Here is a 17,923-nt window from a genome sequence, read left to right on the forward strand (position 1 = left end):
CCCCGGCAACAGTCCCTGCCTAATGGGATGGATCTACACCCTCATTAAGAGGGTGAGAGAGAGACTCCGCATCATTTAGTAGCTGGCCAGAAAAACGCCTGTTTTAAAACCCCTCCTCCCTCAGTGTTGCGGGTCCTTTTCCAGCTGTCCCTCCATGTGCCTGTATCAATAATTCACTGGGCGAGGCCCCGGCTCTGATGGCTGTTTTCTTAGTTAATGGAACGGCCCAGAGAATTTGCAAGCAGGCGGGCTCTCCGTGCTCCAAGACAGTGTTTAGACACACGGCCCCATTAAAGGGCCCAGAATAAAGTGACGTCTGGGAGATATCTTGGCCTTTCTCCGTCTCTGTTTGGCAGCCAGGGTATCCTCTTTCAGAGCTGAGCTATGGGGCCAGGAGCACTCTAAGGCACTAGTGGGCGGATATCACTACTAATTCACAGTATGGTATATATAAGCACTTGGTTGAAATACAGTAAGATACGTTTTGCGTATCAGATGGCTGGGCCTCAGTCATCCTTCTTGTGATCCTTGTGTGCGTGCACTGCAGCGTGTGTGCGTGCGTGTGTCTAGCTGCATGGTTTAGCAGCCAGTCCATTAGTCCCCACTCCACCAGGCTCTGTTGCTACTAAGCAGCTCTGATTGCTGCCACCTGACAGGAACAGGCACCAACTGTAGTATATGCAGCTAGCACTCAGCTCAGTCACACAGGCAGCCCACTGAGATAAACCATACAGCTGGCACTGGTCATGCTGCCTGGCAGCCCTGGACACACCACTACTAATGGCATGCTAATAGATGCAGGCCTATGAGTCAACATGAGCCTGGAGGAGAGGCTTGTTAGGAATGATTGACTGAACTCCTTTGTAGTTCAGTTGGTAGAGCATGGCACTTGTAATGCCAGGGTAGTGGGTTCGATTCCTGGGACCACCCATACGTAACAATCTAAGTCGCTTTGGATAAAAGCGTCTGCCAAATGGCATTTATTATTATTATGATTAACTCAATGCACTGTGGTCAAAAGCTTTACACTTCTAAACTTTTGTTGCATAAAAATAATTACTGTATTTTTCTCTTTTGTGCCTGTGTGCGTGCGTGTGTGTGTCACAGGGATGATAATTTTTCGGACACACTAAGTCAGAAGGCTGACAGTGAGGCCAGCAGCGGTCATGGAGCTGAGGACAAAGACATGGGCTCTCCTACGGACACCAGGATCTCTGACGCCTACATTGGCAGGTGAGTTCAACCACATCTCACCTCTACCTCATCTAGTGAGGCTGTATTTATTAAACGGAAGAAAACTGACTGAAACATGGGGGGACTACTTGGACGTTGCAAAACGTTTAAAACCGTTTTATGTTGCCTGCCACACACACACACACACACACATACACACTAGCCTACTGGAATGGCAACCCAGCACACCTTGACGTCTCACTGTGGTATCCTCTCAAGCATTTAGCTAATGAAAGACAGCCAAGCCAATAACTGCCTGACTGATGGGACTATCTGTCTGCCAGGGCTCTGGCTCGGACTACCACCACCACCACACCCTCTTCCGACTACACTGTACGGTCTGTGGTCAACTAGAGTTTAAAAGGCAAAAGTAGTACATAAAATGTAAAAAGATAAACATTATGTGGAATGAAAACATTTTGTATGGAGATTAATCTATAATGAGTTCCAATGAAGGAAAATACATTCTGCATACCTAGCTTTACTTATGGTTAAGACTGAGGGGCAGGTATTGGAGTAATTCAGTGCGTCTAGATCAGAATGACCAGGGCCCAGATTCACAAAACCTTCTTAATGAGACATTTCTTCTTAACTGCCATGTTTTCCTTAACTATAGACTTATGAAGAAAGTTAAGCAAAGTTGCTATTCCTCAAAAAGGCTATTGGAGATGTTCTTGCGCTATTTCTTATGTTTCTCCTTAAGCAAAAAGTTTAAAAGAAATTAGATTTTTTTTAAATAAAGTTTTGGGATTTGTTCTTAATTCCAAGATAGCTAAACCCTTGTCTTAAACTCAGGGTAGTGAGAGAATAAGCTCATGAAAGCAAATGAACATGTTTAATTCGTCTCACAAACTTAATCTGAAAGTTTCAGTATTGATTATTTTAAACCCAAGAAAATGTTTTAGAACAGTAATCTCAGTAGGAAATATGCTAACATGATTGCCATTGCTAGCTAGATAGCTAGCTAAATCGGTTGCCTAGCAACAACCATTTTAAGAAGATTTGTAATAAGATTTTTGAATAAGAAGTTTAAGAATATAATTAAATCTTAAGATATTGTTGAGGAATTGCACTTATGAACTATCTTATGAACTTCTTATTTTTTTCTTAAGATGCTTCTTAAGTTTTTGCGTGAGAAGTGTTTTGTGAATCTGGGCCCAGATGCTTCCACACTGTTAGCTAAACCTGAGCCCGTATTCACAAACAGACTAGGAAAGTAGTCATTTAGAAAGTAGCTTGCCTTTTAGAAAAATATTATATGGACATAGGGACCTGAATCTAGATCAGCACTCCTAGTACTGTAAGACAATTTTTGAATACAGGCCCTGTTTCCCTGTCCTGTCCTGCGTAATGGCCAATAGAGTTGTCATTAATGATGAGTTGTCCCAGTCAGAGGGTAATTTAAGTTTTCAAATGAGTCGGCTTTAGGGAGTATGTTGTAAATACATTATACGTAGTTTTTTTTTATAGTGGTGCTTGGACATTCTCAGAGCAGTCCAGGGCTGACACACACTCACTCTCCTGGTGTATCTTTTTGGCAGGGACTATGTTGGCTTCTGGGAGAGCTCCAGTATTTTGTCTCACTCGTTCTTCTATTCATTGCTGCATTATAATTTGTGTGGCGGTATAGGCGACACTGTTTTATTAAAGGGCTTGCTCACTTCACTTGTCTCTCTGCTGGAGAGAATGTTGATGAATCATACTGTGTTTTGTAGTAGCCTAGCTATGTGTTCCATTCTGCAGATTCAGAGCCCCCCCACCATACCGTGTCCAAGTTATTATCCCCTCCCTTGCTCCTCCTGGCACCCCTCCATTTTCTCCTTGTAACCCTCAAGCCAAGACTACTCTCCCTCGCTATCCCCCCTCTTTCTCGCTCCCTCTTTCTCTTTCACTCTCTCCACTGTTCTATGCAGACATGGCTCAGCACTGTTGAATCATTCATATCTTTGGCTTTATTTAGACATCTACTCCCACTGTTCTCGATCAACAACGATGCACTCACTAGCTAGTCAAAAGCCCTAAAGTGCCTGGAATGTTGTCAGGTGATTTATATCATTTCTGTTATACAACTGCATTAATTACAGCATAGAATTGTAGTCAGCCAGAGAACATTATTGAATTATCTGGTTTGCCTTTGTATGACATCATCAATAGGATGGGAAAGAATGCCGTTATCTTTTAACTGTTGTCTCTGTATTGAACTGAATTGGGGGCGGCAGGTAGCCTGGTGGGTAGGAGCGTTGGGCCAGTAACTGAAAGGTTGCTGGATCAAATCCCCGAGCTGACAAGGTAAAAATCTGTTTTTCTGCCCCTGAGCAAGGCAGTTAACCCACTGTTCCCCAGGCACCGATGACGTGGATGTCGATTAATGCAGCCCCCCGCACCTCTCTGATTCAGAGGGGTTGGGTTGAATGTGGAAGACACTTTTCAGTTGAATGCATTCAGTTGTACAACTGACTAGGTATCCCCCTTTCCCTATTGTGTTGATAGACAGGAATGCATATGATTTACTCTATAATTTGATGAGCCATCTTGGATGAATAACTAGTGAGATGTTTGTATAATATGGTTTATAAGGACACAATGCTGTCTGGGTTGTACTGTAGCAGTTGTCTTCCTTCCTATAAGCCTGTTCATAGATTAAGTTGTGATTTTACTCCCCCTACTGGTCATGATGAGTCCCTGCACTTGTTTACCCCTCCAGCTCTACCCCTGCAGTAACACACTCCTCTCCCAATCCCCAGTCAGTCCTCCATACTGTATCAGAACACATCATGGCCCATATTTAGCTCCATGATGAAGATCCCTCTCCCTCAGTCTCTTAATGACTGTGGCTGAGACAGACAGTGGCTGAGACAGACAGTGTTAATTAGGCAGGAATTAGACTTGAAACACTCTGAAAAGCCTGGGAGGGATGATTAAGGAATGAATAGCTGCTAGACTCATGAATGACAATTAATGGAGATAAAGGTTTTGTCACAATACTGATATGAAACAGGAAGTACTTTGCAGCTAGCCTGGTCCCACATCTGTTTGTGCTGTTTTGCCAACTACTATGGTCTTATGGCATGACAGATCTGGGACCAGGCTACTGCGTAACGATACCAGTTTGGATAAATATTGAACCCTCACTAGATGGTGAATTTTAAAAAGCCCCCTATCAATTCCTCTGTATGCTTTTCTCCCCTCACAATCTCCCCTCTATTCTATTGCATTATTTTTCATAACCGTCTTTCATTAACCTTCTCCCCAAAGTATTTCACCTAGAAAAAATAACATTATTTTCCATGATACTTAGACTACATTAAATAACATCCCCTGACACTACAGCAAGCCAGCCTATAGTGTTTAGTGCTGATCAGGTTGTGTGATATAACATTATGTCTCACACAGACACTTGGCTGTCTCCTGCTAGGCTGGCTGGGTGTTATAAATATGCAGATCAGAGCAGTGTCTTATTAGAGCCCCAGGAGAGATGACGTGTGTGTGTGCGGCAGGTCCGGTGTATATCAGTGTTCAGGAGTGTGTGTTGAGACAGTCAGGTTCAGATGGAGGACAGCTCTAATGCTGAGACAGCTGTACCTTCTCCCAGGCAGGTGGGCAGGGGGCCTGCTGTGGCTCTGTGTGGCTGGAGGTGCCGATAAAGACCCAGCCTGCAGGCCTCTCAGTGCTGCAGCTGGAGTCCTGCCAGCCCTCACTGTACCTGTGCTCAGAACAAGCTACTAGGAGCACTTTGGGACTACCATATAGGTTTACATCTGAACACTAAATTCAGACAGAAGGCTTCAACAACTCTGCCTGGTATCTAGAATCACATAGTGACTAAGAATCTGTAAGGGACTGTAGCTACATTACCACGCCTGTCTACAAGACAATGCAACATTTATAACGTATAACGCCATAGACCTGACCTCTGCCCCAACCCTCCCACGGCAGGCACAGGAAGAGGACGGAGCCCCCATCCCGCCGCCCCCCTGTCCGCCCCAGTGACGTCCACTGCATGGTGCACTCCTCCCAGCAGATCCACGGGGGCCAGGGTCACACCCCTGAGATGGGTTCTCCGGTGCTGGGTCACTCCTTCAGCCCCCGGGACCTGCTGCGGAGCCGCAATCACGGCCAGCTACCCATGGACAGCCCCGAGCGCCGGCGCCGCACCGGCCATGGCAGCCTGACCAACATCAGCCGCCACGAGTCGCTGAAGAAGATGGAGAGCCCGCCCATCCGACGCTCCACGAGTTCTGGCCAGTACACGGCCGTGTTCCAGGAGCCACACCCACACAGCGGCGGCAAGTCTCTGGACCCGGAGACCATCGCACAGGTCAGCGTCAGCAACGCGGGACGAGCACAGCTCACTCCAGCGCCACAGCCCTGCCCTGCCCTGTAAACCTAGTCAGTGCTAATTCTGTATTCTGCTACTGAACACCTCTGTCACAACACTCCCAAACACATTCACAATCATGTTATCAAGATGCTCTTATACAGAGTGACTTACAATAATGAAGTCAGCAAAAGTAGGTGAGACAAGACAACCACGTGTCACGATCATTGCAAGTAAAACTTTCTTTAAAGAATTGATGCTAGCAGCAACCCCAGTGCTAGTAAGAATATAAAAAATACAACAATTACTGTCAGATGTGTTTTTGTTGCGTCAAATAGCTTCTGGGACATTGACGTTGAGTTAAATCGCTTTTGAGACCCGAGTATCTATTTTTATCATGTTCCACACCGTCACACAAGCTGTTAATTTGGTCCGAGTGCTGCGTGTCAGAACAGAAATAGAAAGTCATTATTACAAAGCAGCATCAGTGTCTGCGTAGTAATACTTTGTGTCGGTACAGGCCACAATTAGCTTATCAGAGCTCTGATAACAATGCGATGTGTCTTCGCTGTAGCAGCATGCATTGTGGAAAATCATGAGAAGCCATCAGCAGTGTGAAGAGACTTCTAATTAGGAAGCTGATGGTCAAAAAGAGGACAATGTCTCTCTCCATTGGGTTGTCTGACTCTGTCTAGTAGGGAGATGCTCTGATGAATATCTTGTCATCTCTGCGTCTTGTCTTTGGTGTTTGAAATCGGGCACATGCCCAGGGATTTCAGTCTCAAGCAGCACTCTTGTCCTGACTGTGCTCACATGCATGCTGGTGGTGTGATGTTGCTGTAGTTTTATTCACTTGTCTATCTTTATTTTTCTCTCTCTTTTCCCTCTCTATTTACCTACCTCTCGCTCGCGCTCCCTGCAGGATATAGAGGAGACGATGAACACGGCGCTGAACGAGCTGCGTGAGCTAGAGAGGCAGAGTTCAGCCAAGCACGCCCCCGACGTGGTGCTGGACACCCTGGAGCAGAGGCAGTCGACCGGGGGCCCCACCCCAGCCAGCTCCAGCGAGTCCCTCAGCCCCCTCCACAACATCCTACTGAAGGCCCAGACCGGCGATGCTGGGGGGCCGCCGATGCGCCGCAGCACCAGCTCCTCCAGCGACACCATGAGCACCTTCAAGCCAGTGGTGGCGCCCCGCATGGGGGTGCAGCTCAAGCCGCCCGCCCTGAGGCCTAAGCCCCTGGTGCTGCCCAAGATGGGCCCGGCCCACCTCCCCGCCGCGCCCCCTCCCCAGGACCCCCTGGACAAGTCGTGCACCATGTGAACGTTGAACTCTGGGACGGGAGTAAAGACCAATTGGAGAAGGGCTCTGAGTCTACATACAGTAGCAACATGTTATCTATGTCTATAGATTATTATAATAATAATTATAACATTGTGAGGACAGTATAAGAAAAATCCATTGCCTGGACATTGATTAAAGAGATCTGAGACATTCAAGTAAGCAAGGATACTGTAGTTGTTTGCTTTGTGAAGAGGATGTGTTTTCTTGCAGTGTCTAGAAGTTAACCAGTGTCCAGTAAGTTAACCACATTTATTGAAAATGACAGAGGGATATTCTTGGGTCTGCTAGACAGACTGAACTACCACAAGGAAAAGGGCATGTTTCAGTGTGACTAACTATTTTCAACAGACAAATAGTTTGTCAAGATCATATGGAAAATACTGTATAATCTGCTGAAATGCCTACCATTGCTAGATAAGTGAACTTTTTCTTGATTATTACTGTATACAGAACAACAAATCACAAAGGCTTCCTTCGAGGTTAGAGAAACTAGAGATTGGTAGTTTACAGAAACTAGATAACTACAAAAGAATGAACGTTTTGTTTACTACTCAGCCAGGGGAACTATGGGAAATGTAGTCTGTGTCAGCTGAGCCCGACTGGAGTTCGCTTCTCACTTAGATGAAAAACGCTTAGATTTAGAGTACTGATCGTAAGGCCTTACTGCCACTCAGAAATATAAGCTGTCAATAGTGTTCAAACCACCATTCGAAAGCTGCTGGGAGTATGGATGTAGCTAACTAATGTTTATAGCTTAGACTGAAACAGAGACTGAAGCAGGGAGTGCAAGAGTACAGATATGTGTGTGATCATAAGGGTACACTCATAAATACAGTGCATTCGGAAAAGTGTTCAGACCCCTTGATCTTTTCCACATTTTGTTACGTTAGTCTTATTCTAAAATTGATTAAATTGTTTTTTCCCCCCTCATCAATCTACACACAATTCCCCACAATGAAAAAACAAAAACAGGTTTTTAGAAATCTTTGCAAATTTATATAAAAAAAAAGGAAATATCACATTTACATAAGTATTCAGACCCTTTACTCAGTACTTTGTTGAAGCACCTTTGGCAGCGATTAAAGCCTCAAGTCTTCTTGGGTATGACGCTACAAGCTTGGCACACATGTATTTGGATAGACCCAGCGAGTCCCTCAGCCCCCTCCTCCCTCTCTGTGGATGACTTCGTCAACCATTTTGAAAAGAAGGTTGACGACATCCGATCCTCGTTTGTTAAGTCAAATGACACTGCTGGTCCTGCTCACACTGCCCTACCCTATGCTTTTACTTCTTTCTCCCCTCTCTCTCCAGATTAAATCTTGCGACTTGTGACGGCCGGCCGCCCAACAACCTGCCCGCTTGACCCTATCCCCTCCTCTCTTCTCCAGACCATCTCCGGTGACCTTCTCCCTTACCTCACCTCGCTCATCAACTCATCCTTGACCGCTGGCTATGTCCCTTCCGTCTTCAAGAGAGCGAGAGTTGCACCCCTTCTCAAAAAAACAACACTCGATCCCTCTGATGTCAACAACAACAGACCAGTATCCCTTCTTTCTTTTCTCTCTTGCTATCTCTCTCAGAATGACCTTCTTGATCCAAACCAGTCAGGTTTCAAGACTGGTCATTCAACTGAGACTGCCCTTCTCTGTGTCACGGATGCTCTCCGCACTGCTAAAGCTAACTCTCTGTCCTCTGCTCTTGTCCTTCTAGACCTGTCTGCTGCATTTGATACTGTGAACCATCAGATCCTCCTCTCCACCCTGGGCATCTCCGGCGCGGCTCACTCTTGGATTGCGTCCTACCTGACCGGTCGCTCCTACCAAGTGGCGTGGCGAGAATCTGTCTCCGCACCACGTGCTCTCACCACTGGTGTCCCCCAGGGCTCAGTTCTAGGCCCTCTCCTATTCTCGCTATACACCAAGTCACTTGGCTCTGTCATATCCTCACATGGCCTCTCCTATCATTGCTACGCAGACGACACACAACTAATCTTCTCCTTTCTGATAACCAGGTGGCGAATCGCATCTCTGCATGTCTGGCTGTCACGATCGTTCATGAAAGAGACGGACCAAGGCGCAGCGTGATATGCATTCATGTTTATTTAACGAGTAAACGCACAACCAAAACAACAAACGAAACGTGAAGTCCAAGGTAGACAAATAACATACCTCACACGGAACAAGATCCCACAACTGACTGGTGCCAAAAGGCTGCCTAAGTATTGGCCCCAATCAGAGACAACGAGCTACAGCTGCCTCTGATTGGGAACCAAACCGGCCAACATAGATCTACACATAATAGATATTCACCATAGAAATAAACACAACACAGAAACTACACACCCTGGCTCAATATTTAAGAGTCCCCAGAGCCAGGGCGTGACACTGGCAGACATACAGTGGGGAGAACAAGTATTTGATACACTGCCGATTTTGCAGGTTTTCCTACTTACAAAGCATGTAGAGGTCTGTAATTTTTATCATAGGTACATTTCAACTGTGAGAGACGGAATCTAAAACAAAAATCCAGAAAATCACATTGTATGATTTTTAAGTAATTAATTTGCATTTTATTGCATGACATAAGTATTTGATCACCTACCAACCATTAAGAATTCCGGCTCTCACAGACCTGTTAGTTTTTCTTTCAGAAGCCCTCCTGTTCTCCACTCATTACCTGTATTAACTGCACCTGTTTGAACTTGTTACATGTATAAAAGACACCTGTCCACACACTCAATCAAACAGACTCCAACCTCTCCACAATGGCCAAGACCAGAGAGCTGTGTAAGGACATCAGTGATAAAATTGTAGACCTGCACAAGGCTGGGATGGGCTACAGGACAATAGGCAAGCAGCTTGGTGAGAAGGCAACAACTGTTGGCGCAATTATTAGAAAATGGAAGAAGTTCAAGATGACGATCAATCACCCTCGGTCTGGGGCTCCATGCAAGATCTCACCTCGTGGAGCATCAATGATCATGAGGAAGGTGAGGGATCAGCCCAGAACTACACGGCAGGACCTGGTCAATGACCTGAAGAGAGCTGGGACCACAGTCTCAAAGAAAACCATTAGTAACACACTACGCCGTCATGGATTAAAATCCTGCAGCGCACGCAAGGTCCCCCTGCTCAAGCCAGCGCATGTCCAGGCCCATCTGAAGTTTGCCAATGACCATCTGGATGATCCAGAGGAGGAATGGGAGAAGGTCATGTGGTCTGATGAGACAAAAATAGAGCTTTTTGGTCTAAACTCCACTCGCTGTGTTTGGAGGAAGAAGAAGGATGAGTACAACCCCAAGAACACCATCCCAACCGTGAAGCATGGAGGTGGAAACATCATTCTTTGGGGATGCTTTTCTGCAAAGGGGACAGGACGACTGCACCGTATTGAGGGGAGGATGAATGGGGCCATGTATCGCAAGATCTTGGCCAACAACCTCCTTTCCTCAGTAAGAGCATTGAAGATGGGTCGTGGCTGGATCTTCCAGCATGACAACGACCCGAAACACACAGCCAGGGCAACTAAGGAGTGGCTCCGTAAGAAGCATCTCAAGGTCCTGGAGTGGCCTAGCCAGTCTCCAGACCTGAACCCAATAGAAAATCTTTGGAGGGAGCTGAAAGTCTGTATTGCCCAGCGACAGCCCCGGAACCTGAAGAATCTGGAGAAGGTCTGTATGGAGGAGTGGGCCAAAATCCCTGCTGCAGTGTGTGCAAACCTGGTCAAGACCTACAGGAAACATATGATCTCTGTAATTGCAAACAAAGGTTTCTGTACCAAATATTAAGTTCTGCTTTTCTGATGTATCAAATACCAATAAAATGCAAATTAATTACTTAAAAATCATACAATGTGATTTTCTGGATTTCTGTTTTAGATTCCGTCTCTCACAGTTGAAGTGTACCTATGATAAAAATTACAGACCTCTACATGCTTTGTAAGTAGGAAAACCTGTAAAATCGGCAGTGTATGAAATACTTGTTCTCCCCACTGTATCAGTGTGGATGACGGTTCACCACCTCAAGCTGAACCTCGGCAAGATGGAGCTGCTCTTCCTCCCGGGGAAGGACTGCCCGTTCCATGATCTCGCCATCACAGTTGACAACTCAGAGAATCTTGTTTCTCATGGTCTGAGATTCTTTAGGTGCCTTTTGGCAAACTCCAAGCGGGCTATCATGTGCCTTTTACTGAGGAGTGGCTTCCGTCTGGCCACTCTACCATAAAGGCCTGATTGGTGGAGTGCTGCAGAGATGGTTGTCCTTCTGGAAGGTTATCCCATCTCCACAGAGGAACTCTAGAGATCTGTCAGAGTGACCATCGGGTTCTTGGTCACCTCCCTGACCAAGGCCCTTCTCCCTCGATTGCTCAGTTTGGCCGGGCGGCCAGTTCTAGGATGAGTCTTGGTGGTTCTAAACTTCTCCCATTTAAGAATGATGGAGGCCACTGTGTTCTTGGGGACCTTCAATGCTGCAGAATTTTTTTGTACCCTTCCCCTGATCTGTGCCTCGACACAATCCTGTCTCGGAGCTCTATGGACAATTCCTTCGACCTCATGGCTTGGTTTTTGCTCTGATATGCACTGTCAACTGTGGGACCTTATATAGACAGGTTTGTGCCTTTCCAAATCATGTCCAATCATTTGGATTTACAACAGGTGGACTCCAATCAAGTTGTAGAAACATCAAGGATGATCAATGGAAACAGGATGCACCTGAGCTAAATTTCGAGTCTCATAGAAAGGTATTTCAGTTTTTTATTTTGAATAAATTCGCAAACATTTCTAAAAACCTGTTTTCGCTTTGTCAATATAGGGTATTGTGTGTCAATTTGCTGAGGGGAAAAAATTATTTGATCCATTGTAGAATAAGGCTGTAACAACAAAATGTAGAAAAAGTCAAGGGGTCTGAATACTTTCCGAAGGCACTATATATATATATATATATATATATATATATATATATATATATATATATATATATATATATATATATATATATATATATATATATATATATATATATATATATATATATATATATATATATATATATATTGGACAATCTAGACAGGTGTTTATTTGATGCACTTGATAACAGAAGAGGAGTACAAATTACCTGGATACACCTCTGTCAAGGACTGGCTTTATTTCAACACAGCAGCATAGTTCTAAACAAGGTCTGGAGGGAGACGAGGATACAACCACTATGTGAAATATTACCCGTTATGGAAATTCTGTGAATATTTTTATATGCTCTTGATGACCTGTGTTGAACCTTCGTTGGCTTTCTGTCTGTAGAATCAAGGGACCGGTTGAGAATGGTTTACTGCACTGTAATATCACAACCAACCAAGACCGTTCTCTCTCTCCTACCCTGAGATGCCACACAATGCATATATTACACAGGGTATACACATTTACATTTACGTCATTTAGCAGACGCTCTTGTCCAGAGCGACTTAAAAATACACAACACATAAGAGCTTGTTTTACTGTACAACAACACACAATGCCTGGCTTTCTCTGTCCAAATTAATCATACTTTTAGAGCATGGATGTTACTCTCTCTCTTTCTCTCCTTGTGCAAGACTCTAGAAACTTGTGGAAAGACTCATGACAGTCAACTCTCCCAACGATGGAGTGCTGCCAGTAGCCATGGACTAACTGACTGTTAATGTAAAATACTACCTTGTTCATCATACTGCTTCTTGTATTTCTTGTCAATATTAGTGTGTGAGGAGCTTTATAACCCCATAGCCCCCTCTGACCAGGTAGGCTAATCCTTGTGTTGTGGAAAGGGAGATGGGCTGGTCCATTACTCTGTGGGAGAGATGTGACTGATGTTTAGATTCTCCATCAGGACTTTGTCATTACACATAGGCAATAGACTCCCTCTTGAATGACTGATTTGGACCTGCGGAATACATACTCACATGTTCACTGAAGACCATGTCACATGATGTGGGTGTATGTGACAACTGACCACCAAGGGAACTGGCCTACTCATACTGTAACTGTATGTCCCCCTGTTTTCCAATTCTGTGACAGTGCCCTCTATAAGTCTGTTTTGGAAGTGCTGTGTAGCTAAAGAAAGGAGACTGATAGGTGCATGTGTGGGGAAGCTTGCATCTGGTTAAAGAGCAAGGACAAAAAAAAGCATTGTCTCAAATTTACAATAAGCAATGGTTTCCTTGAAATACAAACTGCAACAGGTTTATCTTTGTCTGTTGCAAAAAAGGTATGTATATTAAAAGTGAATATGATCTGAATTCTGGATTACAACCCTTTTTTCAGAATGTTGTAATTTTTATTTGTTTAAGATTTTAGTTTTGTTAGAATTGAATAGGATTTTTTGAACAAATGATGTAGAAATTCAAAAGTCCAATGCAGAGTCTTGAAAGTTACAGGTGTCCCACCCAAACCTGGATCGTATTCATTCGGCACCAAATGGAAGAAAACTGACAAACAGGGAGGGTGTACCCCAAGAAGAAACACTCATTTAGTTTTCGGTTTTGCTTCAGTGTCTCCAAATGAATATGAGCCTGTTGTATTCTGTGTTGTCTCTCTATATGCCAATCATACACAGTTAGCAGTAGCGACCTGCCTGTTGACTAACTTTGTGTCCATGTACATCTGTAGTATGTACACGTGAAAGTGCCTTTGAAAATGTTTTAGAGGAACTTGAACTATGTTCTGTACTGTTGCATTCTCATTTCAGACCCTGTGTTATGAGCAGTAGATGAATTAATTAATAAAGATGCAATTTTAGAAAAATATACTGCTTATGCATTGTGACATTGCACTTTTATGTATAGAACTGTATATTTGGCATGTAACATCTTAACAACTTTTAGAGCTCTGAGGGTTGTTCCTCAAACGTTTTTCTTTCTAATAAAGGAAATAGTTTGTTCAGTCTGAAGTGGCCTTGTCCTCTTGTGATAAAATGAGCACTGTGGATGTTGTCAGCAGCACTACAAACATCTGTTAGATCATTGGTCATTGTGTTACAGGACATACTTCACTATTTACAACTCATTTTCAAGTTAATGTACATTATTATATCTTACTCTGAGGAAAACGGGTATAAGACCTAAGCTGACATGTTAAAAAAGTCCATAAGAATAATCTGCACCATTCAATGCACACAAATTAAGGGGTTGTATATACAGTTGAAGTCGGAGGTTTACATACACCTTAGCCAAATACATTTAAACTCAGTTTTTCAGAATTCCTGACATTTAATCCTAGTAAAAATTCCCTGTTTTAGGTCAGTTAGGATCACCACTTTATTTTAAGAATGAAATGTCAGAATAATAGTAGAGAGAATGATTTATTTATATCATCACATTCCCAGTGGGTCAGAAGTTTACATACACTCAATTAGTATTTGGTAGCATTGCCTTTAAATTTTTTAACTTGGGTCAAATGTTTTGGGTAGCCTTCCACAAGCTTCCCACAATAAGTTGGGTGAATTTTGGCCCATTCATCCTGACAGAGCTGGTGTAACTGAGTCAGGTTTGTAGGCCTCCTTGCTCGCACACGCCTTTTCAGTTCTGCCCACACATTTTCTATAGGATTGAGGTCAGGGCTTTGTGATGGCCACTCCAATACCTTGACTTTGTTGTCCTTAAGCCATTTTGCCACAACTTTGGAAGTATGCTTGGGGTCATTGTCCATTTGGAAGACCCATTTGCGACCAAGCTTTAACTTCCTGACCAATGTCTTGAGATGTTGCTTCAATTTATCCACATAATTTTTCTTCATCATGATGCCATCTATTTTGTGAAGTGCACCAGTCCCTCCTGCAGCAAAGCACCCCCACAGCATGATGCTGCCACCCCCGTGCTTCACGGTTGGGATGGTGGTCTTCGGCTTGCAAGCCCCCTTTTTCCTCCAAACATAACAATGGTCATTATGGCCAAACAGTTCTATTTTTGTTTCATCAGACCATAGGACATTTCTAAAAAAAATTAGATCGTTGTCCCCATGTGCAGTTGCAAACCGTAGTCTGGCTTTTTTATGGCGGTTTTGGAGCAGTGGCTTCTTCCTTGCTGAGTGGCCTTTCAGGTTATGTCGATATAGGACTCGTTTTACTGTGGCTATAGATACTTTGTATCTGTTTCCTCCAGCATCTTCACAAGGTCCTTTGCTGTTGTTCTGGGATTGATTTGCACTTTTCGCACCAAAGTACCTTCATCTCTAGGAGACAGAACGCGTCTCCTTCCTGAGCGGTATGACGGCTGCGTGGTCCCATGGTGTTTATACTTGCGTACTATTGTTTGTACAGATGAACGTGGTACCTTCAGGCGTTTGGAAATTGCTCCCAAGGATGAACCAGACTTGTGGAGGTCTACAATAGTTTTTTCTGAGGTCTTGGCTGATTTATTTTTATTTTCCGATGATGTCAAGCAAAGAGGCACTGAGTTTGAAGGTAGGCCTTGAAATACATCCACAGTTACACCCCTAATTGACTCAAATGATGTCAATTGGCCTATCAGAAGCTTCTAAAACCATGACATCATTTTCTGGGATTTTCCAAGCTGTTTAAAGGCACAGTCAACTCAGCATATGTAAACTTCTGACCCACTGGAATTGTGATAAAGTTAATTATAAGGGAAATAATCTGTCTGTAAACAATTGTTGGAAAAATTACTTGTGTCATGTACAAGTAGATGTCCTAACCGACTTGCCAAAACTATGGATTGTTAACAAGAAATTTGTGGAGTGGTTGAAAAACGAGTTTTAATGACTCCAACCTAAGTGTATGTAAACTTCCGACTTCAACTGTAGTAAATGCCATTATTGTGAGTTCCTCATTCTCTAGCGGCTAGCCCATATTTAAAAGTCTGTCGTATAGTTAGTGCTTCTCCATATAGTGCCTTCATAAAGTATTCATACCCCTTGACTTATTCCACATTTTGTTGCCTTACAGCCTGAATTTTAAATTGATTAAATTGATTTTTTTTCTCACCCATCTACACACACAATACCCCATAATGACAAAATGAAAACATGTTTTTAGAAATGTTTGGTAATTTATTGAAAATGTCTCATTTACATAAGTATTCACACCCCTGAGTCAATACGTTGTAGAAGCACCTTGACATGTAACAAAAGTTGTCTGCGTAGTTCTGATATTGTTCTTTACAATACTGTATTGCCATCGTGTGACCATTAGGTATTATTACATCAATGTACTTATTTCATGTTTTACATAACACAGTGGAATAAAAAGCAGAGGTTATGCAAAATCCTATGTGAGTCATTTAAACAGAGGACCGGGTGGTGTGAAATTTCAACAAATACCAAATTGTCCATGTTGAAAGCAGAGGTTTAAAGGGTCGTCACTAGCTTCCACAGCCACAGTCATAAACCCCGCCTATTTCTACAATTTATCTTCTTTAAATGTTAAACCTAACCTTAACCGCACTGCTAACCTTATGCCTAGCCAAAAAGACAAAATGTAAAAACAATCGTGAATTTTTACAATATTATAGCCAATTTTGACGTTGTGGCTGGGAAATCTAGTGGAAACCGGTTTAAATGGCATGACTCGAGCTTTGACTTTCAGTTTCGTTTCTCAATAAGTGTGACTGACGACCAATTGCAAATTGGGTGAGGTGAGGATCATAAGATATAATTTGCCCTACCGGAACAAGATGTCGTCTGTCGTGTCTCGATATGTTACAAAAATTATTTGTGGAAATCAAGGATGCTTGGGCTTCAAGGAGCTTGACCAGATCGTTGGTCAAAAGTTCACTGTGGCAGATGAGGTCCTACTTGGAATACTTTGTGACAGAGGAAAATATGCCATCAGTAAAGGCGAAGGAAAGGCCTCGCGTCTCGTTATGAGTCAGGACAGTGTTATTGTTGCCAAGACTTCACTGCGAGTCTGTCAAAGCCCTCCTGGCGATTGTCTTCAGTGCGAGAACTTACACCTGTGCAGATACTTTGTATGCGGTAACTGCAAGTTCGGGTAAGTGTCATGTTCAGTTAGACTATAGAAACATAAATTTTTTTATTTCATAGTGGAACTGCAGATGTTTCATATCATAGGTAAATACACCGAGGTAAAATTGGTTTTATATTGGATTTTCGGTTCTCTCATCAATAGCTATTGAACCAAGCATGCCATGACTATTAAAATGGTATATTCTGAATCGAGTGGATGGAGAACAGTCTGCTACTTTTATTTTTAATGACAAAAATCGAATTTAAATATTGAATAGCTCTTAAACAAGGCGTGCCATGACTATGAAAAGTATATATTATGAATCAGGGGAGGATGGAGAGGGGGGCTCTATCCTCCATCCTCCCCTGATTTAGAATTATATTTTTCATAGTCATGGCACGCTTTGTCTAAGAGCTATTGAAATCCCAAATCTGTATTTTATTAATCAAAAAATAAAATAAAGTAGTGGATTGTTCTCCATCCACCCCTGATTCAGAATATACACTTTTCAGAGTCATGGCATGCTTGGTTCAATAGCTATTGACAGAGAACTGAATATCCAATGTAAAACACATTTTACTTCAGCAGTAAATCGAATGTAGTTATGTCTATTCATAATTTGGGTGTAGAAGCTGCTTACACTTTGACTACACACACACACCTATTTGTAAGTCGCTCTGGATAAGTGCTAAATGACGTAAATGTAATGTAATGTAACTGGCCCTGTGAGTCATTCCTTTGAAATCTCATGCAATGAGTATCAGATATAATAAGCTTTCATTGGACTAGTTAGTGAATAGATAAGGCGCCAACATCATTTGTTGACCTGACTAACATTTGAAAGTTAGTCATGTGACTGTCTTCTGTTGTCTTGGTTTAATTTGCACATCTTTTGTCCATGTACTTACAATGTTCGCATTTCTCTTTAAACACCAGGAACAAGTGCAAAAATGCCCACAGACTAGATTCCCCACACAACACAGCTCTTATAATGAGCGTGGGTCACCATGACCTGGAGGAGGCAGAGCTGTTCCCACTACTGCTGCAGAACGACCCCTACCTGATGCCTGAGGTGAG

The 17,923-nt window shown here is 43.2% G+C and overlaps 2 protein-coding genes across 4 annotated transcripts in view; both read left to right on the plus strand.

Annotated features, from left to right (window-relative positions):
- LOC121576977 (SLIT-ROBO Rho GTPase-activating protein 1-like) overlaps window positions 1–7,790 on the plus strand; it is a 150,487-nt gene extending 142,697 nt beyond the window's left edge. For both annotated transcript variants that reach the window (XM_041890626.2, XM_041890627.2), the window contains exons 20-22: window positions 1,108–1,233; window positions 5,170–5,551; window positions 6,474–7,790. In XM_041890626.2, the coding sequence (XP_041746560.1) occupies window positions 1,108–1,233; window positions 5,170–5,551; window positions 6,474–6,875 (910 nt within the window). In that variant the 3' untranslated portion in view covers window positions 6,876–7,790. The remainder of the gene's footprint in view (window positions 1–1,107; window positions 1,234–5,169; window positions 5,552–6,473) is intronic.
- Window positions 7,791–16,290: 8,500 nt separating this feature from the next.
- The window catches only part of parp12a (poly (ADP-ribose) polymerase family, member 12a), a 33,675-nt gene continuing 32,042 nt past the window's right edge, over window positions 16,291–17,923 (plus strand). Inside the window, exons 1-2 of one of the 2 annotated variants that reach the window (XM_041890624.2) lie at window positions 16,291–16,870; window positions 17,783–17,918. In XM_041890624.2, coding sequence (XP_041746558.2) covers window positions 16,554–16,870; window positions 17,783–17,918 — 453 coding nt within the window. In that variant the 5' untranslated portion in view covers window positions 16,291–16,553. The remainder of the gene's footprint in view (window positions 16,871–17,782; window positions 17,919–17,923) is intronic. The other variant, XM_041890625.2, reaches the window with a different exon arrangement.

The sequence above is a fragment of the Coregonus clupeaformis genome, chromosome 11 (assembly GCF_020615455.1).
Source record: "Coregonus clupeaformis isolate EN_2021a chromosome 11, ASM2061545v1, whole genome shotgun sequence".
Lineage (NCBI taxonomy): Eukaryota > Metazoa > Chordata > Actinopteri > Salmoniformes > Salmonidae > Coregonus > Coregonus clupeaformis.